Here is a 26,585-nt window from a genome sequence, read left to right on the forward strand (position 1 = left end):
TACCGCTGAGCAGCTCTGCTTTGGTGCAAACTGACAGGAGCTGGGCAGCAGACCCAGACGATGAGACTGAAGGAGGGTTATTCAGAAATGAGCTGCAGACGCTCAGTTTAGTCAGAGCTGATGCTCTCAGAGGCAACATCAGATATTGTTTGGAGAGGTCATTATATTCCCTGAAGGCCACTTATCAGCCTCCAGCCCTTTCCTTTGGTCACGTTTTGAATTCAATTTCAAAAAGCATCTCATTTGAGTGAAAGATATGAATCTCTGGACAGAGGAGCCTGGCAGGCTACACAGTCCATAGAGCTGCAAAGAGTCAGACGGGACTGAAGAGACCGAGCATTTAGCCCAGAGATGTGTCTCAGCATCGTCTCAGTCCCACTAAAGTCTCACTGGCCACTTCTGTTAGCTCTTTCTGCTTTTCCACTTCATGGGGCTCTGAGAACCCAAGACAGAATTTTTATCCAGAGTTAGCTTGCTCCTCAGCCATACTTAACATCTTCTGAAATATTAATATCATGTCAATGTGGCTCTATTTCAGGGCTCCCCAACCTCTGGGGTCTAATGCCCGATGGTCTGAGGTGGAGCTGGCGTAACCACAATAGAAATAAAGTGCATGATAAATGCAATGTCCTTGAATCATCCCGAAACCAACCCCGCCACCCCCCACTGCCGTCTATGGAAAAACTGTCTTCCATGAAATTGGTTCCTGGTGTCAAAAAAGGTGGGGGACCACAGGTCTATTTAATCCCTCTGACCATCCTTTTATGCACCTGCCTATGGGACCATCTATTCACCCATCCTTCTAAATCTGTAGATAATTCTGCAGAAGCATCCAGAATGGTGTTCATCAAATGATGACATGGTGTTACATTTGGGGCTGTTTGGTTTGGGAACTTGTTATTTCCTTTTCTGTGTGTATTATTTGAATTTGTATGGTGCCCATCTACCATTTTAAAGAAATAACTGTTTGTTTTATAAACAAAGAAAAACAGGAAGGAAAGGCAGAGCATTTATAGCCTCCAATCTGATGCTAAAGATTCCCTTGTTAGATTCCAAGCAACTTAAGGAGAGTGACCAAGTTCCATTTATTGTGATGTTTTTCCAGAACGTTGTTCCCAATAAATACATGACCAGCCTTTTTTTTTTTTTTTTCTTTTTTAGGGTTACAAGTTCCCATCTGGCCCTGTTTATGCCTTGATCATGGGGGCTACATAAAGGCAGGTAAAAAAAAAAAGCGGCTTCAAGAGGATGTGGTATGATTTGCCAATGATTAGCCTCTGATTTGTGTCATCTCTTCTGAGAAGGAATTTTCAAGTTAGAGTTGCAGCCCTACTGCCTTTATGCCATCAGGTATCCGTTTACCGCTGCCTCCCTCCCTCCTCCCTTGTCCCTGATTCAGAATTCACAAACACAAACATGAAGGAGAGAGAGAGAGAACGCTGGGCAGGTGAACCTGATGACAGATGCCTGGGATCTTTGCAGTGTTTTGAGAATGATGCTCGAGCAGGGAGGCAGCTTGAGAGAGCTCGCTGGTTGTCCAGCACAGCATCCTTACCTAGCCCAAGTCAGTGTCCTCTGCACCAAGACAGAGTCACGGTCCTTTCTGCTTCTTACGGCCTTGATCTTACCATGGGCAGGTCAATGACAAGGCCGCCGCCACTGCTGACCAGCTGTTGACCCACTGGCAATGAGTGGAAAAGGAGCCAGCTTTTCCTAAGGTCTAAGCTTTGCTTGCTGCATCTCCATTGCTTTGGTGAATCCCTGTCTTCCCCTTCTCTTATCCTTCACTACGGCTCTCCTTGCATTTGCCTTCGCTCTGCTCCTACATATATCAGGTCGAATAAAACCCCGAGGGAATAACGTTTCACCCAGGCAAGTGGGGAACCCACTCGGGGGTTACCCAGCAAAGGAGAGAGGTCCATTTCTCAGGGCTCCCCATCTCTGCAGGCAGAGCTGCAGCTCCTCAGAGCTGGCCAACTTCTACCTGGCATCCCTCTAAGACTCAGGCCAAGATTTTTTTTTTTAATCTCCTTTTGGGGCCCTATCTTGGGTCTATCTCTCCCAGGACTGAGTCCAGCCTGGAGGCCTGGATTATTTACACATCTTTGGCTCCCTTGAGCAGCAGACTCTGTGGGCCCCGGGGCAGTAAATCTACCTTCTAATCACACCAAGCTGCTCCGTGCAGTCTGGCCTGTTCTTGCGGGGCTGTTCATCATGTGCTCAGACAGGGTCTGTGGCCTGCAGAGAAGCTCCGGGAAGCGCCTGGCCCCAGTGGCTTCTCCCTGACTCCCTGCATAAGCTTCCCCGGGCCTCTGAGCAGCAGGCCCAGGGGTCTCTCTTGTTCCTCGGAAAAGCTTCTGCAAAAGGTCATGGTTATCTGCGCCTCCTGGGCTCTGGAGAGCAGGGGTAGGTGCCAGCACGTACCTGCCTCTCAGACATGATGTACAGGTAGCGCTGGTCGATGGAGAAGGCCATGTCCCGGAGGATGGGGCTCCCATCTTTGAGCACGGAGACCATCTCATATTGGACCCCACCGTGGGGGGGACCATCGGCTCGAATCTGCGAAAGAAACAAGGGCATCCTCAGCATCTGTCCTCGGCAGCCCCTTGTGAATTCCCTGCCTGAGCCTAGAGCAGGTAGTTTATAGAAGATAATCCTCATGTCCGGTCCCCAAGGGCTACCTGAAGCAGGCTGGGTTACAGGGAAGACAGAGGTGCTTCTTAGTTCAAACAGCCCAGTTTCCACCAAGAGGAATCCTTTTCCAAGCAGTCTGAGTGTGCTGGTCTGAACCTTCTAATGGTGGGTTTATTTGTGTGTGCATATATGTCTTTAGGTGTGATCTGAATATCCTTACATGGTTATTCTTGTGTGTGTATGCACATGTACTCAGCACCGTGTGATGGGGGGGTGTGAGTGTGTGCTTGTGCACACTTGGTTGCGTTTGGGGTAGGAGAATCAACATCTACACACAATGGTTCTGCCTTGAGCAGGTAAGGGAGGATGGTGGGGCCAGCACAGAAACCATCAAAAAACTGAGGATTTTAGGATCTCAGAAAGAGCTTTCTGCTCCCGCCACCCCACCACAACAATATCCCCTGAATGATGTGTGCAAATCCACCAGGTGATTTTGGGGAGCCAGGAATCCCTGAGGACAGAAATCTGGGAGTCAGTCTCAGAGTCCATCCCAGGATAAGAAATCAGGACGAACCTAGAGATCATCAAGTTTGGTGCTTCTCAGGCTCGATGTACATGAGAATAATTTGGGGAGGTTTTAAAACACATGGCTGGATCCATTCATCAGGAACTCTGTGCTTGGGGACCTGGCATCTTGTTTGGGTTTCAAAGCTCCCCGGGGGACGCTAGTGAGCAGCCGGGGTTTAAAGGCACCAATGTCACCCATGGTTCTCAAACCAGCACGCCCGGAGAACCACCTGAGGGAGTGGAGAAATTCACCCCGGGGACTATCCCAGTTTCTGATTCAGCGGGAATGAGGCCTGAGAAACTTCATTTCTAATAAATTCCCAGCTGATGTGGAGACTACCGGGCTGAGGGTTGGAGAAACATTCCTGTAGTCTAAGCATTACATGAAGTGTCCTGGTAGCTCAGGCGGTAATCACTCTGCCTGCAATGCCGAAGACTGGGGCTCGATCCCTGGGTTGGGAAGATCCCCCGGGGAAGAAAATGGCAACCCACTCCAGTATTCTTGCCTGGAAAATCCCAAGGACGGAGGAGCCTGGAGGGCTACAGTCCATGGGGTCACAAAGAGTTGGACATGACTCAGCAACTAACACTCAAGTTGTACACAGAATATGGAAAGCCAGTAGAGAGAGGCCCCCGAGGACCATCAGTTCATACAGAAACAAGATGACGGGGAGCCCATGGTTTGAACGCACTCCTCCTGCCAGGCTTCCTGTTTCCAACACACAAGCTGACTGTTGACCAATTTTGCCAACGCGGGCCGTTTCTTCGTTCTCTGTCCATCTAAACCCCCTCGTTCAAGCCCACTTCCCCCATAAAGCCTTCTCCAATATCTCTACCACACTAATTGCTCCTCACCCTGAGGGCTTTTTGTCCTGAGATTATAATCAATTGACTTGTTCATTGTATATATATTAGCTAATGCGTATTGACTACCTACTTAAATTGTTCTCTGATTGCCTCACATGTGCGTAAGTCCACCAACATTTTGAAGGCAGGAATGCTTTCTGTTTCTCTGAGGACTAGCCTCTGAGGACTAGAATGAAACTGGGAACAGAGCCGGTGACGGATAAAAGGGACTGCTTGAGAAATGCTTATTGAAAGGACATGAACTATGATCCAGCTGATAAAGTATCGTGGGCTCTTTCGTGCTAAATCAAAGTTGAGGTCAAAAGACAGTTTTCTCTGGATGATTTTAAGATGAAGTCCTTCCCTCCTATTCACTTTGATTTCTCTCTTGGACTTCTAACCATCTCCTTCCCTCTGCCCATTTCTCCCACCCCACTGAGAGCAAGGACTATGACTTATTCATCACAAGCGCTAAGCGTGGAGCCCGATGCCACAGTAAACAGGCAAGCATGGACGAATGGATGCATTTTCAGTTTTTACTGGCCTAGTAGGGAAGGTCAGGAGCATTTATTTACTGCAGACTTGGGAAAGTTGGATTAGTGCTCCTTTTCACATTTTTCTAGCCTCCTAAGAGTTCGCATACTTGAGGGGCCTGAGCAGGGGTATGGTCTGTGATTGTTGACTTGGCTGGACTGGCGTGGGTAAGAAGCAGACCACGATCCCACTGTGGGGCAGGGCACAGTGGTTCTGGAGCTCCTAGTGGCGGGACCAGCAGATTCCTGCGTGAGGCCCTGTGCCTGGATCCCAGGGGTGCGGCCAGTGGAGCAGGGCGAGAGTTGAGGTGCCGTGCTCTCCTTGCCTGCTTCGTGGGTGACTTTGGTGGGAGCTCTGGTCTTGAAGATGAGGGGGTGACCTCAGTGGAACCAAAGAAACTCGCTCTTAGCCACTCTTACCCCAGAAACTGCCCTGTAGGGTAGATTCTTCTTTTCCCCTAAACTCCTCTTTCGACCTTTTCCTTCCTAACTAGTGGCTTCCTACTGTTCCAAGCTGCTGCCTTGACAACTGTCATTAAAGCCCCTCCTTCCAGGCAGGGGTGAGGAGGCCATTTAGTTCATTCTTGTTGGGTGGAGGAAGACTCAGGGTCAGCAATGATGCGGTGGGGCCGAGGCTACTGTTCCCCACCCTGCAGCGAATCTCATGATGGATTCAAACAGAGGGAAGAACAAGGGTCTCAGTCTGGGAAAATGCCCCACAATGAAAATAGCTCCTCTTAGCTTTCAGAACAGCATTCTCTCTTAGATGGAGAAATCCAAAATTTCCAAGAGATTCTTCTAGAAACATAGTAGCTTTTAATCACAGAAGTTCTCAGCCGGGACTTCCCTGGTGGCCCCGTGGTTAAGAATCTGCCTTACAACACAGGGGACATGGGTTCAATTCCTGGTCAGGGAACTACCACGGAGCAACTAAGCCTGTGCTCTGGAGACCACGAGCCCCAAACTGGAGAGAGTCCTTGAGTCTCAACGAAAGATCCCCGTGATACAATGAAGACCCTGCATGCCACAACTAAGACCAAATGGAGTCAAATAAATACATTAATATTTTTTAAAAAGACTGTTAAAAAAAAAGTTCTCAGGCTACTGCAGGATGTAGGGGGAGATGTGATAGTCATGACTTCTGATTAGCTTAACCTCACTATTCCATATCCATAAAATGGGAGCGTTCAAGCTCCGCTTTCTCCTCTTCTTCCCACCCTCCCTAGGACAGCTGCTCCTCTCCAAGGATGTTTTAATTTTCCTCCAGGCACTGGCTCAGCCCCAAGAGCTGCAGAACCATCATCCTACTTCAGGGCTGGCCAGCTTAGGATATCCCCACCTGGGCAGGCTGGTTAACCCTCTGCCAGATATATCAACCTCCTCCCCAAGAGGCTGGGCACACACACTCAGAAGGAGGAACACCTCGTCTGGCCCTCCCTCTCTGGGCCCTGGGACTAGATGGTACCCATGGCCATGTTGGAGTGGAATCTTACCAAAGATAACTTATCATCACATACTCTGGTATGTCCCAGTTAGGACTAATCCCAGTCCTTAACTTTTTTCTGAATAAGAAGGCTAAACTTTTTTTTTTTCCTGTCTACAATCCGAACCTTTCAATAAACCAGTTGAGGCCAGAATCTAACCTACAGAACTCTGAAAACATCAGAGCTGAAACAAAACCAGAACAGAAAATGTTCTTCATACTGAACCTGAACTGAGCTAGCCTATGTCACTCCCTCTAAATCCCTGGAGAGGGGAGCAGTCCTGCCCGAGAAGTCCGTACTGTTCGGCTTGAGGTGTGCAGCCCTCCGAGATCCCGATGAGAAGACAGAGATGTAGAAGGGGGACAGGGGGCTGGGGTCCCAGGGATGAGGTGCGGGTGGGACCGGCAGGCTGAAGGTGGGTCGGGCCAGCTGGGCAGCAGAGGCCGTTCCCGCCCCTGATTCCTCTCTCTCCCTGCGGGCAGCACGCCTAGTGCGACACCAGGTTCCGGGGTTTCTGCTCTGACTGTGTTCTTGTTCTTGTCTGGGCTTGATTTCTGCCTCCTGTTTACTTTCTGGTCAGTTACCTCACCTCCCCGAGCCGCAGTTTCTCTCTCTGAATAGGCGATCTGCTCCGTACCTGTCACAGGAGAATCACAGACTTAGGGACACTGCTGGAGCTATGGGGCTTTGGAGCCCGTCTCATCCAAGCCCTTCCACTCGTGGACGCAGGCGGTCAGGGCTGGCCCTGGGGCTCCCACCAGCTCCATCCAGGGTGGTCCAGAGGAAAACACGGCTGATGAAGCCAACACCCCTGGACTGAGGAGGGACAAGGGTGGCCCTGTTGTAATTCAAGCCCAGGGGTCCCCGTCTTTCTCTGCCTTGGAAGTTTTCTGTTTTGACGTTGCCCTCCGTCCTCGTCAGACACAGGATGGGGGTGGTGGAGACTGCGGCAGAAACCCAGACAAAAGTGGATAGTAAAACGCAGCAGCTTGCGTCTGTCCTGCAGTGTCCCGCGATCAGAGTTCTCTTCAGCTTTGAAGCTTGAGCCCCAGGGCCAGGATCCAATGACCACAAGGACACAGGACGCTGAAATAGGCCAGGAATCCAATCCAAGAGAAGGGTGTTATCAGACCGAGCCGCACAGGCCCCAGCCAGGTAATCCAACCAGGCAGAGGAGGAGCGTGGAGTCCGTGCAGGCAGGGAGGTGACGCAGGCCAGAGGGGAAAGCTGGTCACTTCAACCTGTCTTTCTAGTTGGGCTCCTCCTCTCCTGGGAGGGCGGGATCTCAGCGGACACGCAGAGTTAGCGGTTGTCATTTTGCTTGGACACCGCTCAGAAGGTGGGACAAGATGGACAGTGTCCTACAACGGAGGGCGACAGTCTCCACAGAGACCAGCAAAAGGAAAATCATGTGCCTAAACCATCGGACAAGGAGGCTGAGGCTCGGTCCAGGCAGAATTCCTGCTGAGAGGAGCCCCTGCCGCACAGGGGGAGACCGCAGGAGGCGGCGCCCTCCTCCTCAGGAGGGCTTTGAACACAGGATTGCTTCTTTGGTTCACGGTTAAATGTGGACCTGCCTCAAGGTGGGATGGACTTGGTGGATTTTTCAAAGGGCCCTGTTGGCCTAAAGAATTTAATAATAGCTCCCATTTCTATTGGAGCTTCTTTGGTGGCTCGGCGGTAAAGAATCCACCTGGAATGCAGGTGATGCCGGTTCGATCCCTGGGTCAGGAAGATTCCCCTGGGGAAGGAAATAGCAACCCACTCCAGTACTCTTGCCTGGAAAATCCCATGGAAAGAGGAGCCTGGCGGACTACTGTCCATGGGGTCGCAGAGAGTTGGACACGACTTAGCGATTAAACACACAACACACACAACCGCTTCTATAGCTTTTATAACATGCTGACTGCTGTCGAAAGTGCTTAACAAAAATGAACTCATTTAATCCTTACGAGCCACCCCTGAAGGACATATTATTACCATTCCCATTGTACAGAGAGGAAATTGGAGGCGCGGAGAAGGACATCACTTTCTCAAGACCACACAGCTAAAGGGTGGCAGAACTGGGTTACCCACACAGCGTCCAGTTTCTCAGAGTCAATTTGTGACTCTCCTAAGAAATATTAATGGGTGCACACAGCTGTTCACTGCAGCTGAGAACAGAGGAGATGGGTAGATGAGCGTCCAAGCTCTGCCTTTAGCTGCTCTTCCTCTTTCAGACCCCAAGGCCACAGTGGGACAATCACCTGTCTCCCAGAGGTGGCAGTAAGCTCAGAGCCTCATTTGGGAGGACTGTGCTGGGAGGCTAAAAGTCAGCTGATGAGGGCTGGCTCTGAGGCAGGAGGAGGTGAGCTGAAATCCATGGGAGATTTACTGTCTGGTCTTCCAGGTAGGAGGGGCCTCTTCGAAAGGAGAATGAAATAGTAATCCTATTAGCAGTCACTTGCCTTTAAATCACAGCTAGGTCTGCACAGAAATTAATGACAGCCTCTTTACCTGAATATCCAATTCAAATCAGCATATCCAATTAACTAGGTTACCTGCAGGCCCTCCAAACGCTTTTTCCTATGCATCAACTTCTTCTCTAGTTAGTTCTAAATTATGGAGCTCTTGCTTGGGATCTGACACTCTCATATCACTTTATTAGTAGTAGTAGGGGTACTAGAAGTCATAGTATTTTTTGTAATAGCTGCTGAGGAGCCATAGAACCAGGGATCTTCTCGGGCGTCTCAGTAGGAAGAAGATTGGTTTGAGAGGCAGCACCCCGCAGAGGGAGGCGCTGGTTTGTGTCTGCAGGGCTGGGATCTAATCCCAGCTTTCTCATTAATTGGCTGTGTGACTTCAGGCAAGTCGCTTCAGTTGTTTGTGTAATAGGTTCCGTGGCTGCCAAATAAGGGTGGTAACTTCTGTCCTCAGAGCTCAGGCAGGATGTTGTGAGATGAAATGACTTATTAGCCATGAATTTCAGGACTGTCCAATATTCATTCAGGACATGGCCTCCTGGGAGCTAGGCTTCTGTTGAGAGCTGGGGATGCTTTGAGAAAGGGTCCCCTTAGGAAGGCCCAGGAACGGGCAAATGGACAATCCCATCAGACCTCACACACCTGGGCTGCCCCGTGTGACAGAGGTTTGCGGGGGGAAATCCAGGAAGGCTGGCAAGGAGGGGAGGGCTTCTTGGAGGAGCTGATACCGAACCTGAGAAACAGGAGGGGAAGGAAATGCAAAGTCTTTGCAAACTTTATAAGATGTGACATAAATATAGAAGTGCGATTATTACGTCCAAGCCCAGATTTCTTGGAAACTCGGTTTGTCAGACCTGAGTAAATTTGGAGAGGGTGAGGCTTTTGATATGTAGTCACTGAGGGCTCAACAATTTCAGCAGGTCTTACCACCGTGTGTCGTAAAATTCCCCTTGGAGGAGGCCTTTATTATTTGATTTTATTTCTGCCTCAGGACTCTGGGCTTGTGTAATGCATAATGTGTGTCTCCATGCACGAGTGTGTGCGTGTGTACACACTGAGTCTGTTAAAGAAGGTCGAGAAGCCTGCTGCTGCTCAGACTGAACTTGGGAGTGAGTTAATGAGCGTGTGTATCTGCAGCTGTGCATTTAGTGCTTCGAGGGCGAGGATTCGTGCTGAAGTTTATTTTTGTAGAGTTTCATGACCCGAATTATTTATAGATTGAAGTCTCTGGTAGATTCGGTCTCTGAGAGTCTTCCTCTCTTCGGCACTCACTACACGTGAATCCACAGACGGACACAGAGACACAGCAGCAGCAACCTCCAGGGTGCTGTAAGGGGCTCAGCGCCCCTCTCTCAGCCCCCAATCTGTGCAAACAGTAGTCACACACAGTCCAGTGGGCTGAGGCTCCCTGGAGGACAGCTGGGAGCCTGCCCCTAAACGCTCGGATAACTGCAGAGGACACAGGAGCCTGGAAAACTTGGCCTGTGGGTTGCATGGAGCCAGGAGAGACGAGGAAGAGGGAAACTGAGGATCTTTCCTGTCCACAAGATAGAAGGAGGTCACTGAGGTGCACTAAACCTGAGAACTCCAGTGACCCTCACCCTTGTGTGTGCGCGCACACACACACACACACACACACACACACATCCTCCACACACATGCACGTGGATGCTGCCTGCACTGGTCCCCAGTGAGTTGTCGGTCAATCCTGGGGCTTTGACACTGGAGACTATTTCCAGGTTCAGTTATTTCTGTTTCTGTGCATGTTAGGAACCTGCCCCAGATAGTAACCAGGGGGTGGACGGGCTAGCACACAGGCCTCGGGGCTAGAGGCTCCTGGATTTCAGAAGGTCAGGTCAGGGAGGGTTTTCTCCTGGAGAGCAGGGAGGGGGTCTCAAGAGGAACCACTTGCCTCTGGACTTCTGCATCTCTGGACGGGCTGAGAATTTAGGCTTCTGAGGACAGGGGATGTGGTGACTAGGTACTGCGCAGGGGCCTCTGACCTGGGGTTTAGGATGTTAGCTGGGGTTCTCTTCTAAGTCATGACTTCTCTGCTCCTTGTCAGCCAGGGGTGGCTGGCCAAGGCATCACCATCCAACAGCCCACAGAGTGGCGAGGAATCTTCCTGCCTTTCTGGGGGTAAGGACCAGCTACACTTCACAAGGGCACCAACTCCTGTCTCAGGGCCTGGCCCTGTACTTTTCATGGGAGAGCGACACCGAGGCCCAGAAGTACCAGAATCCAGCATCTTGGGTCTCGCTCTACCAGGGAGGGCTGGCAGGGGCTCGGGAAGGGACAAGAGAAACCAAGAGAGGTGAGTGACTAGAGGCAGTTCCGGAGCACGGGGCTCTGACCTGAGACCAGCTCTGCCTTTCAAGGATGCTCCAGCTCAAGGCTTGGGCAGGTCAGGAGGCTCCAGGAACAAGCTGAAGCTGCCAGGGGCAGAGGAAGCACTTGATTGTTCTGGGAAACAATAAGATAAACACAGCGAGGGACGGAAGAAGCATTAAGCAGCCTCAGATGAAATCAAATCACGCAGCGGCAAAGCAATAATTCGCTGGGAGCGCACAGAGCTGGGGGGCGGGGAGCACGGAGGGGTAGCAGGAGGAATTCATAAAGAATAATGAGCGTCTCCTGCTAAATTCAGAATCTCTGTTTACCCAAAGCTCTAGCAATGTTGGAGCCTCAGGATCTCCATTCAAGCCATCACACCCAGGTGACTGGCCTGGGGAGGCCCTGGCCGTGTGGGGATACAATCTAACCGCTTAGGCTTTTTGAACTGGGAATGATTTAGAACCAACCTATAGGTCCATGTTCGGGCAATGCAGGCTTCACCAAGCTCTGAAACAGCAGGCAGGGAAGATGAGGCATATGGACATATGCCTGCCAGGGTTAACTACTACCTCGGAAAATTTCCAGGGGCCACTGGCGGAGAGGGGTGGGGATGGGGCAAAGGAAACTAACACTTCCTGGGGCTGGGTTGTTTCCTGGTGGCTCCTAGGATAAAGCGTCTGTCTGCAATGCAGGAGACCCGGGTTCGATCCCTGGGTTGGGAAGATCTTCTGGAGGAGGGCATGGCAACCCACTCCAGTATTCTTGCCTGGAGAATCCCATGGACAGAGAAGCCTGGTGGACTACAGTCCACAGGGTTGCAAAGAGTTGGACACGACTGAGAGACTTCACTTTCTTTCTTTCTTTCTTTGAATGGCTTATCTCCCTTTATCAATTAGTTCAACATATTTACGGAACATCTATTGAGCTTGACAACCAGTGTGCAAAAAAGCTGGAGATACAGACAGTGAACAATCTTGAAAACACTCTGCGTAGGGCCTTCCCATCTTACAGCATTAGAAACAAAGTGTCGAGCTCAAGATCAGGCTGCTAGGAGGGAGTCTAGCAGACCTCCAAGCAGAGGCTGCCTGAGCCTGCACTCAGCCTTTCACTCAGCCATCCCCTGGGGCCTCTGCTTTCCCTAAGTCAAACAGGAGGACAATGCCTGCACTGGGACTAAAAATTACATGTGCAAAGTGCTGGGTGTCCCTGGAGATAAGTCCCGGGGAACAAAATAGATCATATAGCTGTCTCCTCCAGGGTGACAAAGAAGGCCACCTGCAGCTGGAAAAAGAGCAAAACAGGGCGGGAGCTGAAGAGGGTTATTACACTCTTTAATTAACTCATTCTTTTCAATGGCCTAAAATTGCCCCACATTTTATAATCTGGAACAGTAATCTCTTGCTTTCATTAACACGGAAGATGGCATTTCAGGCTGGAAAGATCGGAAGCGAGGTCTAGGCTGTGAGCATGGCTTTCTGACACCGGGCTTGTGCCTGAGTGCAGGGACTCCCTGAGACTTTAAAAGGAAAAGTCATTTTTTAAAAACGCATGTGGCATGTGTCTACCACGGTGCAAAAAAGGCACCATAACTGAGAGAAACACATCCACGTCGCTGTATTTCTGTTCCCATTGCTAACGGGCTAGGTCTGAGTCTTTATTGCCTCTTATCTGTGTTACTGCAATAACCTGAGAAATCTCCCTGCCTCCAGCATATTCCTGCTCTAATCTGTTCCACCAAACACTGCCAGATTAATCTTCTTAAAACACTTATTTGATCCTGCCTTTTCTGTATGCAAAGTCCTTAAATTTCAGGTGTTTGTAATTTTCTTTCTCTAGCTTATCTTGGCCTCCTATTTTTTTTTTAAATGATGAACACACACTACTTTTGGAAAATTAAATAAAGGAAATTACTGCATGCATCCATGCGCGCGCGTGCACACACACACACACACACACACACACACACAAATTACCTGTAATTGTCCCAACTGAATGGAGAAGGAAATGGCAACCCACTCCAGTACTCTTGCCTAGAAAATTCCATGGATGGAGGAGCCTCGTGGGCTACAGTCCATGGTGTCATTCAGAGGTCTAACTCATATGACCTTCTCACCATTTTCCAATTCAGTTCAGTTGCTCAGTTGTGTCCAACTCTTTTCGATTCCATGGACTGCAGCATGCCAGGCCTCCCTGTCCATCACAAACTCCTGGAGTTCACTCAAACTCATGTCCATAGAGTCGGTGATGCCATCCAACCATCTCATCCTCTGTCGTCCATTTCTTCTCCCACCTTCAGTCTCTCCCAGCAATTTTTTTCCCCGTTGGGTCCCCAGGTTCTTGGTTTTTATACCTCTGCTTAAGAATTCATTTTACTTCCTAGATCCTAATCATCCTTCAAGGCCCAACCCAAACGCCACCTCCTCCATGAAGTCTACACCAGTCCTTCCTTTGAACCCCCATAGTACCTAGCGTGGGGGTTAGGTACCCCCACAAGTACCTAGGCACAGGTACTTGTGAAAATGTGAAGTTATCTTTCCTGAGGTTGTTGTCAGTCCCTGGGAAGCAGACACTGAGTTCTGTACAGCACCATATGCCTTATGTACTGGGTACTGCTGTGTACTGAGTAGGACCGCAGGAACACATACTGATGGATGGATAGATTCTTGCTGCTGAAACCAGGCAGGAGTGGAACGCAAGTCACAGCCTTTATTTAATCCCTCTTATTGTTAGACAGGGCTTTCCAGGTGGCTCAGTGGTAAAGAATCTGCCTGCCCATGCAGGAGATGAAGTTCAATCCCTGGGTTGGGAAGATCTCCTGGAGAAGAAAATGGCAACCCACTCCAGTATTTTTGCCTGGGAAATCCCATGGACAGAGGAGCCTCGTGGGCTACAGTCCATGGGGTTGAAAAGAGTCGGACATGACTTTTAGTCACTAAACTTTAGTGACTTTAGTCAGTTTAGACTGAGCAACTAAACAACAACACATTGTTAGCTATCATGCCAAGGACTTTACACATCTCATGTAATCCACACAAAGGTCTTATTATCCCATGTCATAGATGAGAAACTGAGGCACAGAGGTGTGAGTAACTTCCGCAAGGTCACAGAGCTGGCAGGCAGCAAGCCAGAACTCAACTCTTTTGGGCCTCTGTTTTCCCATTTATAGAAAAGACTGGGGAGAGAATGAGGCAATCCTGTCCATATATCCACCCCATCCCCCACGGCCAAGTCTTCTGGAACCTGGCACGCAAACATACCGAGCACTTTAGCATCTGTTGAAATGAGCTTTTTTTGGCTCCCGTGGGATTGGTAAGAGCTCTTAGCAGGAGGTGTTGGAGAAGACTCCTGAGAGTCCCTTGGATGGCAAGGAGATCAAACCAGTCCATCCTATAGGAAATCAGTCCTGAATATTCATTGGAAGGACTGAAGCTGAAGCTCTGATTCTTTGGCCACCTGATGCAAAGAGCCGACTCACTGGAAAAGACCCTGATGCTGGGAAAGATTGAAGGCAGGAGGAGAAGGCGACGACAGAGGATGAGATGATTGGATGGCATCAGCAGCTCAATGGACATGAGTTTGAGCAAGCTCCAGGAGATGGTGAAGGACAGGGAATCCTGGTATGCTGCAGTCTCTGGGGTCACAAAGAGTCAGACGCGGCTGAACAGCAACAACTATAAACATTCAAGGTGCTGCTCTGAAAAGAAGCACTAAGCTGGGGCTCTGCTGACTCAGCAACAGATGGAGAGTGAGGGTTAGGGTCACGAAGATGGAGTCAGAGTTGAGGTCTGAGGAACAGGGTCCGAGAAGGGAAGGGCGGTGAGGACAGAAAGCCTCCACCGCCTGAAATCCGGGCGGCCGGGGCAGCTCAGGGCTGCCGTGCGAGCTCTGCTGTGTCTGGCTTCCTGGCGGAGCACAAGGGCAGAGCAGGCAGCTGAGGAAGATTCTGTCTGAATAGCTGTCGTTGTCTCACCTTTCCCATCTCCCCTCCCAGGAAAGGGACTTTAATAATGAGCTGCTTCATGACAACAGACCCCTAATTAATTCCTTGCTGTTCTTCGGGGGCCAGATCATTCTAATCAAGGTGGGCTGGGGGTGGGGTGGGGTGATGAGCAAGGACCGTCTCGTTTGCTCGATCCGCCATGGACTCTAGCCGCCTACCCGGGCCTCGCTGCTCAGAGACCCTTCCCGGTCACCAGTTTCTCTTGGGCTGGACACCTGCTTCTCCTCAATGCCCGCCCCCTCCTGAGCTGACACCCCACAGCTGCCAGGCGCAGCACCAGCACGCAGCCCCCACTGGGGCCTGGGTGCCACACTGCCTGCAGCAGGTGCCAGGGGCTCACGGAGGGGGCTGGTGAAGGCGGGAAGTGGGCTCGGCCTTGTGCACTGCAAACCTCGTACCACCTTTTCTCTGAACAGAACATCCCATGGGCTCCAGGGTCAGCCAGGTGCAGCCACTGCCCATTGTTTCTGGCTTCCCATCCTCCCGACCCCTGAGAGGGTCCCACTGCCTGGAAGGCTATGGGCCCCTGGACTCTGGGCAGCCACATGCCACGGCACCCAGTGGGTGGCTGTCTCTCTGCAGCCTATGGGATTCTTCCCATGAGGATGTGAGCAGAGGACAGGGGTCAAGAAGGCAGGGGGCTGTCCTGGGGATACTCTGAAACAAAACATAAAACTCCCCCTCAAGGCAGGTCACACTTGAAAAGAAAGAAAGTGAAGTCGTTCAGTCGTGTCCAACTCTTTGCGACCTCAGCTTCTCCACCCATGGGATTTTCCAGGCAAGAGTACTGGAGTGTGTTGCCATTGCCTTCTCCACACACTTGGAGATGACGGGAATTAAAGAGTGCCCGGGTCTCGTCTCTGTGAGGAGGGCAGCCTCTTCAGAGGGGTTTGCTGTTTCTCTTCAGAGGGGTTTGCTGTTTCCTCTCTGACACGTCAGGCTTCCCTTCTGACAGGCATAGACTGTCCAGTCAGGGCTGATGTCTTAACTGGCTCGGGGGGAGGCCACACAGGGGACCCTCAGTCAAGGAAGTTAATTTTTACTTTCTTCCTCTGCAAAAATGGTAAAAAAAAAAAAAAAAAACAGCCAGCATGACAAGGCTATGGTGAGGACAAATTAGATAAGGAATCTGGAAACAACCAGGACTCTGGAAAGGGCTGCACGGAGGTGAAGACTTTCTGACTGATTCACTCCTGATCCACAGACTTGGGAGGGACCAGACTGAGGAGGAAAACTGGGCCGGGAGGGACCTCTTCAGGGGCCCAAGGCTCCCCGCCCCCCCAACTCTCAGCCCTTTCCCAGGGGAACAGCTGGGGAAGGAGAGGGGGGCGGGCAGCGAGGGCAGGTGCGGCGGGCGCCCTTTGTGGGGCGGGAGGTTGCTGCCTGCTTTTGAAAGCGACCTCTGAGCGCGGAGGGGTGGTTTTGCCAGGGTCTCCCCAGGACCTGTGCTGGGGATGCTGAGGGCAGAGGCTGCTGGGCCCCCAAAGGATGGCTGCATTCCGCTGCAGACTCTTTTTCTGTGAGAAAGAGGCAAGTGAGGGGGAGGCCCCGGCTTTTCCCCACAGAGAGAAGGCCGCTTGGGGCAACCCTCCCCACTTCTAATCTCCTCCTTAAAAGAAAGAACTAGAAGGAGCTGCAGCTTGGCTTTTGTGTAAAGTACTAAGGCGACCCCCCTCCGTGCCCCTCCCACCCCCCACCCCCCCGAATCCTATTTTTTTTCCTCTTAAAAGAGCGCTCCACCTCTCCAGGGACCGGAATCATTAACTGAACAGCACTTTGCCTCTCATGGCTTTTGACAATTTGGCAGTGAGCTGGAAAGTACCAGAGAAACCGCGGAAAAAAAAAGCAGAGCAGGAGAGGGTGGGCCAAAGGGGTGTGTCCCAAAGACCAGCCTGGTGTGAGCCCAGCCCTGGCCGACCCCGCGATGCTCGGGATGGATCTGCCTCTCTCAACCCGCCCAGCTCTGGGCGTCTGCCCTTCTCTCCGCTGTCACCCGGAGGCTGCCTGGGGCTGGCTGGCATCCAGTCTAGACAAGGGCTGCCTCCGGGCGAATCAGGAAGGGATGCCCCTCACTCCATCTGACACCTGAACCTCACCAGGACTTGCAGAGGAAGGTCCCCTGAGGGCAGAGGTCTGGAGAGAGACCACGGGGCTGGGCAGGAAAGGATGGGCCTTCCCTACAAGGAGAGACGGGCCTTCCTTCGCTGAAAGGCCAAGTCCTGGGCGTCTCCAAAGAGGAAAGCAAACGGGAGAGACAGGAGGGTCATGGATTTCCCAGTCAACGGGTGATAAACATAAAGCTGAGAGGCAGAACTTAGGCTGGATAGCTGCAGAGCTGCTCTGGACCATCCCAGTTGTTAGGGAGTGATGGCTTTGAGGGGATTTCTCAGAGGGGGACCATGGGTCCCCGCCACCCTGGCGAGCCTCCTCGCTTGCTCAGCCTCCTCTCCTCATGCCAGGAAGGTCGCCTTCGTCAGAAACCCTGGAATGCAGTGCAGCTGCCCTTAATTGAGCATATGCTATGTGCCGCGTGAGGCAACAGCTGCCTTATTCCAAGTACCCACTTTAATCCCCCAGGCCCACTTTACTGATGAAGACATGGGCCTCAGAGAGGTCAGGCTAGCTTTAGGTCACATAGCCAGTAAGTGGTAGAGAGAGACCGGAACCTGGGTCAGTTTGATTATATAGTCTTTTACTAAGCTGCGTGCCTCCCCAGTGATGCTGGGAAAGATTGAAGACAGAAGGAGAAGGGGGCAGCAGATGACGAGATGGTTGGATGGCGTCATTGACTCTACAGAGATGAATCTGAGCAAACTCCAGGAGATAGTGAAGGACAGAGGAGCCTGGGGTGCTGCAGTTCATGAGGCCACAAAGAGTCAGACACGGTGACTGAACAACAATGCCTCCCCAAAATGCATTCACCCTTGTCTTATAAAGGATGTTAACATCTTATTATTGATCATTTTAAGGCTCTTATTCTGCTGTCTGAGCCCCAATAGAAGTGCCCACAAAAATGATAAATTCCCAGAAGCTGAAGCTATCGAGTTCATTTTATTCAACTTTCAACAGAGTGCCAAGCACAAAGAGGGTGATTAAAAAATTGCATTCTGTCCTTGAGTTAAGTTAGAGCTCCAGAAAGCCACAAACGTGGGCCTCTAGAGCTCAACCAGCAAGTTTCACTTTCCTCAAAGGCCTTACTCTTGCCTCTTTTTGTTGGTTACTCCATGAGAGCAGTTCACTGCCTGATGACTGCTACGAGGGGGTCACAGCCCCGACGCGTCAGTGGAAGGCGAGCTAAGAAACTGCCACATACAAGATGCTTCTGATTGTGATGCCAAACTTTTTTCCTGGTTTCTGTATAAGGGCTCACACGGCAAACTACTTATAGAACGTAATGTCTGGAAATTGTCTCTCCTGAAAAATAAAAATCTCTTCTATTGGAGATTAAAAATTTCTAGTTCAGCCCATTTCTCTTTTTGATGTGGCTGCCAGGATACTCAGGGCAAATTTGAGGCTGGGTGCTGGTATCTGTTTTGGCTTTATTCATGGCCTATTTATTTTTGCTCCTCTCACGACTTGGGCTTTCTAGTCCAGGGATGGTTTTCGTTATAAATGTCTGCCAGTCTTGTATGTCACCTAATTCTTTATTTGGAAAGAAGTGGGCTACTACATATGAATGCATATAAATAATCATTTTCAAGGACTCACACACTGTGCACAGCACAGGCTTGCACTGTGTTGTTTGATGTCCTGGTGCTTTGTCAGGTCTTTGTACAATGTGCTCAGATCCTCTGTGGAAAGGAGCCGGCCAGGAGGTGTTTCTGGGCTATTTCCAGGATGGTTTTAGTGTATGTGAGAGGGAAGAACTGAGGAGATTATCGCTCACAACTTAGAGCCAGAGTCAATTTCCATTCTGTTGGGCTAACGAAAATCCATACCTCAATGATGGGTTTGGCCCCTAATACTGCTCCCTCAGATCAGTTCAGTCACTCAGTCACGTCCAACTCTTTGCGACCCCATGGACATGCCAGGTTTCCCTGTCCATCACCAACTCCTGGAGCTCACTCAAACTCAGGCTCCCTAGCTATTTGTAAAATGGAAGAATGAATGAATAACTTAATGAATGAATGTCTCTCTGAGCCAGGAGCTTCTTCTCCTAGGAGAGGAGGCAAGGACTGGCAGGAAGCCCTATCTTCAGGCCACAGAAGGGACTCCAGATCACTAGGACCCCAAAGGAGCCATGCTCTTCATTGCAGCCTCGTCCTCCTGCTGGGATGAGCCTGCTCATCACCTGCGCTGTGGGTGGCAAAATGGGTCCGTGTGCCGGGCGCTAGAAGAAGGAGAGCGGGGAGAGGAGAAGAAGGAAGGCGGGGGAGGCCTATTTCCCCCATCCCGCCTTGAAAGGGACGCAAAGGCCAGCCCGCGGGACGCTGGGGCAGGATGCGGCCTCAGGGATGTCTGCTGTCGCCAGCAAGCCCCTCCCGCCTCCTGCCCGTGGGTCCCCTTCTCCCTCTCTTCCTTGTGTTTCTCCTGTCACTTCCAGTTTCTCTGCGTGTCTGTTATCCCTCTTTGTCTTTCTCTGAGCTGTCTCTGCCTCTCCCCCTGGTCTTTCTCCAACACACACACACATACACACACATCTCTCCTGTATCCCCAAGAGAGAAACTCTTGGAGCCCTCCTCCTCATCTCATGGCCGCCAAAGGGCAGACGACCCCAGGCTGGAGCACAGGGTGCTCGTGCCTTCCAACCTGCCCTGCCTTCAAACCTGGACCTCCATTCTAATCCCAGTGGCTTTGCCCACATCAGTTGGGCTAATTTTTTCCTGTAATTAAATGGGAGCCTTCCCCCACCCTCCATTCCATCTCTAATCCCAGATAATTAGCTCTCTGATTGCCAGTGCTGGGCAGGAAACCTCGTGTTTGGAGAGGGATTTTGGACAGGCGGATTAGGCAAACACCATGCAGGAAGTCGCGCTGGGAAAACAGGCTGTTCTCAAAGTTTGTTGTGAAAAGAGATTTGTGGTGGGCAAAGGGCCTGTTCCCTCCAGGTGGTCTGAGCTGCCTCTGACCCCATCAGGTTCTCCAACAAAGGATAACTTTACTCAGATTTCAGGATCCCTCTGGTGGGCTCTGTTTCCAGCCCACTAAGCTGAGGGTATTCCAGGGGTGGGGGGTACTCCTTCCTGCTCATGGAGAGACAGGGGGAGAGGCCCACAGGTGTCCAACCCCACATGCTGGCTGGGTGGCTGTTGTTCAGTCGCTCAGTCCTGTCCAACTCTTTGCAACCCCATGGACTGCAGCACGCCAGGCTTCACTGTCCTTCACCATCTCCCAGAGTTTGCTCAAACTTGTGTCCATTCAGTCAGTGATGCCATCCAACCATCTCATCCTCTGTCATCCCCTTCTCCTCCTGCCCTCAACCTTTCCCAGCATCAGGGTCTTTTCTAATGAGTCAGCTCTTCGTATTAGATGGCCAAAGGATTGGAGCTTTAGCTTCAGCATCAGTCCTTCCAGTGAATATTCAGGACTGATCTCCTTTAGGATGGACAGGTTGGATCTCCTTGCAGTCCAAGGGACTCTCAAGAGTCTTCTCCAACACCACAGTTCGAAAGCATCAATTCTCTGGCTCTCAGCCTTCTTTATGGTCCAACTCTCGTTTCTGTACATGACCACTGGAAAAACCATAGCTTTAACTAGACGGACCTCTGTCGACAAAGGGATGTCTCTGCTTTTTAATACGCTGTCTCGGTTTTGGGTAGTGATCAAAGGTTAATCAAATATGGTGGGTGATAACATGGCACCATGACCCCCCGATCAGGTCCCCGGGGTAGGGAGGTGCTGGGGACATGGAGAAATAAATCCCACTCCAAGAGGCTTTGGGAGGACACCCCAGAGAGGGAGGGGACAAGGAGTCCTAGGGGTCAGGGTCTCCAGCTGAGGCTGGCACTTATCACTGCCACTGCCACTGTGGTGTCAGCTGCTCTGCAGAGAGGATGGTCGAGGGGTGGTCTCCACCTGATGTGAAGAGCTGACTCATTAGAAAAGACCCTGATGCTGGGAAAGGTTGAGGGCAGGAGGAGAAGGGCATGACAGAGGATGAGATGGTTGGATCGAATCACTCACTGAATGGACACAAGTTTGAGCAAACTCTGGGAGATGGTGAAGGACAGTGAAGGCTGGCATGTTGTAGTCCATGAGGTCTCAAAGAGTTGGACAGGAACTAGCAACATTTTTTTTCCCTGTAATCCACATTTTCCTCTGTGATCCTCATGATCATTCCTGCAAGACGGGTATCCTATTAGGAAAGAGCAAACTGAGTCCCTCAGGCAGCAAACAACTCCTTCAAGTTTCAAAGCAAACCACCTTCAGGCAGAGCTGAGAAGCAAGTGCGAGGCTGCAGACAGCTGGTTGTCCCTGCCCTGGGCATAAATCGGGCTCTTTCAGCTCTTCGATCCCTTCGTTGGGAGAGTTTGGGCATTTAGAACACTGGAGTGACGGGAGTTGTAGGGCACCAGACATCCAAGGAGATTCAGGACTTGGACAGCCAAGGGCTGGGAGGATTCAGAAAGCCCAGGGCTACCTGGTCGCCCTAAAGGAAATCAGCCCTGGATATTCATTGAAAGGACTGACGCTGAAGCTAAAGCTGCAATCCTTTGGCCACCTGATGTGAAGAACTGACTCATTTGAAAGGACCCTGATGCTGGGAAAGATTGAAGGCAGGAGGAGAAGGGGATGGCAGAGGATGAGATGGTTGGATGGCATCACCAACTCAAGGGAGATGAGTTTGAGCAAGTTCTGGGAGATGGTGATGGACAGGAAGGCCTGGTGTGCTGCAGTCCATGAGGTCGCAGAGAGTTAGACACGACTGAGTGACTGAACTGACTGACTGACCTGGATGCCCATCTAGATGTCTTCCTGTTATGCATTGGGGAGACACTCTCTGGCCCCTGGAGTGAACACAGGATGGCTTGAACTCTGAGGCACCTCCTTCTTTGGAGCTATGGGGAGCCTTGAGGTTGGCTCACTCTGGTTCTGAGAGGAATGGGCAGGAACCCATGCCGGGGGCTGGTGCGGAGGGCATCTGTGCTTTTAGAGCTGGGAGAGGTTGTGCAGGCCAGTGGGCTGGCACCTGGGGGATTTGCCCAGCCTGCTGGTTAAGGCGCCAGGCCCTGCATTCCCACAGCGGTGGCTCCTCCAATGGGCTCAGGGCGCGGGGGAGGAGGGGGCAGTCCGGGGACAGATTCCAGATGGGCTATCAGGTTTGCCCACAGCCCGGCTCTGAGGCTCCTCTGGTCTCCGCAGCTCCTCGGCTCTGATTCAGCCGCAGGACGAAAGCCCGCTCTGGAATGCCAGTGAAACCCAACCTGCCGCTCCCACCGGCCTCCCCCTCACTCCCTGGGCACCAGAGACGGCACTCTCCTCCTCTGCCCCTTCCCTCCTTCCTGGTGACAACCCCCCACCCAGTAAAGCAGGAATGGTTAGAGCTGGGAATTTGGCTGCTGGCTGGGCCCCCAGGTCGGGATCACTGACCTACTTCTTCCAGGGAAAGAAGTAGTCATATACGGTCCTGGGTTCAAGTTTCAGATATTTGAGCATGAGGTGCCTGCATGGGGAATCAGGGGATAGAGGGCAGAAATGCCTCGTGTCTCTCTGACTCTCAGATCCTCTTGCTCGCTGTGACCCAGTCATGGGAGGGAAGAAGGGAGAAGCCAGAAACAGGCAGAACAAGGTAGTCAGACATCACTGGGCTGCTGCCTGGCTCCCAGACCCACAGTGGCTTCTCACTGAATCCACTCAACAGCCTGGAGGGAAGGGGAGCTCCCTCCATCTTCATGCCATAGACTAACATACTGAGGCTCTGGGAGACCTGGAGCAAAGATTTGACCACAAGCTTTTCTGAAGAGCCATGTGCCACTGATCCAACCAGTCCACCCTAAAGGAAATCAGTCCTGAATATTCATTGGAAGGACTGGTGCTGAAGCTGAAGCTCCAGTCCTTTGGCCACCTGATGGGAAGAACTGACTCACTGGAAAAGCCCCTGATGCTGGAAAAGATTGAAGGTGGGAGAAGAAGGAGATGACAGCGGATGAGATGGTTGGATGGTATCACAGACACAGCGGACATGAGTTTGAGTAAACTCCTGGGGTTGGTGATGGACAGGGAGGCCTGGCGTGCTGCAGTCCATGGGGTGGCAAAGAGTCGGACACGACTGAGCGACTGAACGGACTGACTGACGTGCCAGTGATGGTGCTTACGGCTTTGGGGATACAGAAACAAATGCAACAGCAATCACGCCGCAGAAGCCGGGACTGTTTTCCTTATGTCACATAATTAATAGATTAATTATTCTCATAGAGGGCCCACCGGGTCTCATAATATAATAGACTTCCACACGCCCTCACCCACTCATTACTGTTTAAACACAATCCAGTTCGTTTCTGTCCCCAGAGAGAGGAAGGCAATATTGTCAAAGCGGAATGAAGGGGTCATGCAGGGACTTCCTGTCTGACTCAGTGTCCCTTTCGGTGTTAAGGTTCTGCTCTCTGGTGAGCTCATTTTAAAGTTTCTGGAACCTTCCAGCGTGGCCTCCTCCACCCGGGGCGGGTACTCCTGATTGCTCAGGTCTGTCTTGGGTCGTTTGTTAATGACGGGCAGGCTGGAGGTGACGCTACCTTGTCAGGGTTGATTAGCTGGGCAGAAATTTGCATTTTGCTTCTGAAAGCCAGCTTGGGGTTGGCTGGCAGAAAGCAGCAGGGCTCCAGCTTCCGTAGAGAAAGCCCCGGAGGCCAGGCATTTGAATTAACCACAGAAGCCTTTTCTCCCCTCTCCCTCTGCTTCCTCAAGCCCCTTCTTCACCTCTCCCCTCACACCACAAGGCTGGTTAACCACAGCAAGGGTCTCTCTGAACGTGCTGGCAGAAGAAAAGGCTCCCCTCCACCTTTTTTTTTCTTCTTCAAAGAAGACACAAACCTCCCTCCAGCCTCTCTGGAGAATCGGCGAGGGAACAGGCTGTCTCAAAATGCCATTAAAACATCTCTCAAATTAAAAACAGCCCTGGAAGGTGCAACCTCACGAGAGGGGTTCAGGGAGACGCGAAAGGCACTCTTTCAATGCCCGAGTGTGGACTAGTGTCAAAGGCCCCGGCCCAGGCTCGGGTCCCTGGCTCTGTCCTGGGACACACAGCTAGCCCGGGGCAAGACGTTTCACCTCCCTGAGCTATGACCTTACCCTTATTAATGACACAAACACAACTGTTCTCTTTCTGCCCCCTCCTTAATTTCAGGGACTCGACCCCGTTCTGCACAGAGATAACAGTCTCGTTTCTCATCACATGCCATCTTCTGCGCCTCCCTCCCCTGCCCTCGCTCTCAGCCGCCGTGCTATTTTAAGTTGAGGCTTCCAGCCAAAATCCGTACTTTATTAATTACGCGTCAACTACTCTCTAATGTTTAATGCATTTTCCAGATTGTATCAAGTCCACGGTGAAGGGAGGAGTCTGAACGCGTCCTGGGTGCCTGGCAGGGAGGTGCCGGGAGGAAGTGGGATTGGGCCAGACCGTGTCTTCTGGACTCGGTTGGTTCCCTTCCCCTGCACCCCCCCCTCCACCCCTGGAGTCTCTGTTAGGGTCAAGTCCCGATCTGGAGTGCCACTCCCTACGTAAAGCACACGCAGCACCCCGACTGGAAGGTTGGAAAACCTGCCTCAGTAGGAAAGGCCAAAGGGCTGAGGACAGTGGACATCCATTAGCAGGCGGGGTCCGGGGTTGAGCGGCCATCTAAAGTGTGGTCACTGATACGCCGAGAGAAGGCTGAGACAATGCTGACCATCTGTTCTCCGAAGAGCACATAGAAATAGCATTTGTGTTGGCTCGGGAAAGGCTGATGAGACCTGGATCTCACATCCTGACCGTGAGGTTCCTTTGGCTGTGTGATTCGAGCAGGTCCTTCAGCTCATCTGGACCTCGGTTTACCAATCAGGAAAACCAGCATTCGCTCCAAATGACCTCTCTGGTCCTTTCTAGCTTGAGCCTTTTGTGTTTCTTTCTAGACCACAGGAGAAGCGGAATCTCTTTGGAAGAATACAAAGATGAATCCTGTGTGCTTCCTGACCTCCAGGAATTCACAACCAGGCAAGAAGAGCAGACAGCAATCACACAGGAAATAAAAATAAGAGGAAACAGGCCCGTTTCTGCATGCTTTACCCATGGCAATGATTACTTGCCCACAACAGCCCCACTGAGACAGGTACCACTGTTCACGCATATTGCTGATGAGAAAAATAAGACATAGGGAGCTTAAGTGCTTGGCCAAAGACACACTAGCAAACAGATCAAGTTTTGAATCCAGACAGTCCCACCCCAAACTCTGCGACACTGGTCACTGTGCATGCTGCCTTGGAGAGAGGAACGTTGAATAACTCAAGCAGGACGCTGGCTTTGCTAAGTGCTCTCCCCAACAGTAAGAGCTTAACTGACTGAATGGGAAAATCAGGGAGGGCTTCCCTGAGGAGGTGGAATCTGGATGAGGAGAGAGAAAGAGGCCTGGAGAACCCAGAACGAGGGCTCTGAGTGTGGCAGACGTGGGGAAGGCACATGGGTGGAGGTGAGGGGTTTCTGGTGGCCAGACGCCGGGACCTTGCTCAGGGGTCTGAGCTGCCTCCTAAAAGCTGTGGGGCGCTGTGAAAAGGGTTAGAGAATACGGCCCCTGATGCTGGGAAAGACTGAAGGCGGGAGGAGAAGGGGACGACAGAGGATGAGATGGTTGGATGGCATCACCAACTCAATGGACGTGAGTTTGAGCAAGCTCTGGGAGTCGGTGATGGACAGGGAGGCCTGGAGTGCTGCAGTCCATGAGGTCACAAAGAGTTGGACACAACTGAACTGAACTGAACTGATGCTGAAGCTCTAACACTCTGACCACCTGATGCCAAAAGCTGACTCATTGGAAATAACCCTGATGCTGGGAAAGACTGAGGGTAAAAGGATAAGGGGGCAACAGAGGATAAGATGGTTAGATAGCATCACCCGCTCAACGGATATGAATTTGAGCAAGCTCCAGGAGTTGGTGATGGACAGGGAGGCCTGGCATGCTGCAGTCCATGGGGTCGCAAAGAGTCGGACACGACCAAGCGACTGAATGGAACTGACTGAACTTAAGGGAAGGGATGCGGAGCCAGCAGAGGTTCAGGAGCAGGCGAGCAAAGCCTCAGCTGGGCTGGGGCGGGGGGGGCAAAGAGGAAGGCAGGAGGGGCACCTGGGGAAGACAGAGGGGCCAGCTGCTCGTGGGCAGCTGGAGATTGGGGACGGTGGGGGCTCCAAACTGCACACCCCAGGGCTGAAGCAGGGAGGCCGATGAGGCCTCCCCAACTCGGCTTACAGCTCACTTCCCCGGTGGAGCCTCTTCTGACCTCCCACCCCCAGGAACTCTGCATCCCTAGGCACAGGTCCTCACTTGCATATGGGACCTCATACATCCCTGTACCTTCAAACAGCGAGTCCTGTGGTTACTTGCTGGTGTGTCCTTTTCCCTATCTGAACTGAGCTGTGTTCTGCCCTAGGTGGAGCACAGCGTGGGGTACAGCGATGCTCAGTAAAGACTGGCTCAGAGAACTGAGCTCCACCTCTGGGCTGCACGCCCTTCTCCCACCCTTGGACGTCAGCATCACGGATTCTCATCACCGCTTCCCCAGGGTCTGAGCCTCCCGCCGAGCGCAGGGCGGGGGTGCG

At 51.7% G+C, this 26,585-nt stretch overlaps 1 protein-coding gene across 5 annotated transcripts in view; it reads right to left on the reverse strand.

Annotated features, from left to right (window-relative positions):
- Nucleotides 1–26,585, reverse strand: part of PLXNA2 (plexin A2) — a 233,871-nt gene that overhangs the window by 125,391 nt on the left and 81,895 nt on the right. For 4 of the 5 annotated variants that reach the window (XM_025285371.3, XM_025285372.3, XM_025285373.3 and 1 more), the window contains one exon: nt 2,425–2,559. The exons of the other annotated variant lie outside the window; for it this stretch is intronic. In XM_025285371.3, coding sequence (XP_025141156.1) covers nt 2,425–2,559 — 135 coding nt within the window. The remainder of the gene's footprint in view (nt 1–2,424; nt 2,560–26,585) is intronic. 5 annotated transcript variants of the gene reach the window in all.

Source organism: Bubalus bubalis, chromosome 5 (assembly GCF_019923935.1).
Source record: "Bubalus bubalis isolate 160015118507 breed Murrah chromosome 5, NDDB_SH_1, whole genome shotgun sequence".
In the NCBI taxonomy this organism is placed as follows: Eukaryota; Metazoa; Chordata; class Mammalia; order Artiodactyla; family Bovidae; genus Bubalus; species Bubalus bubalis.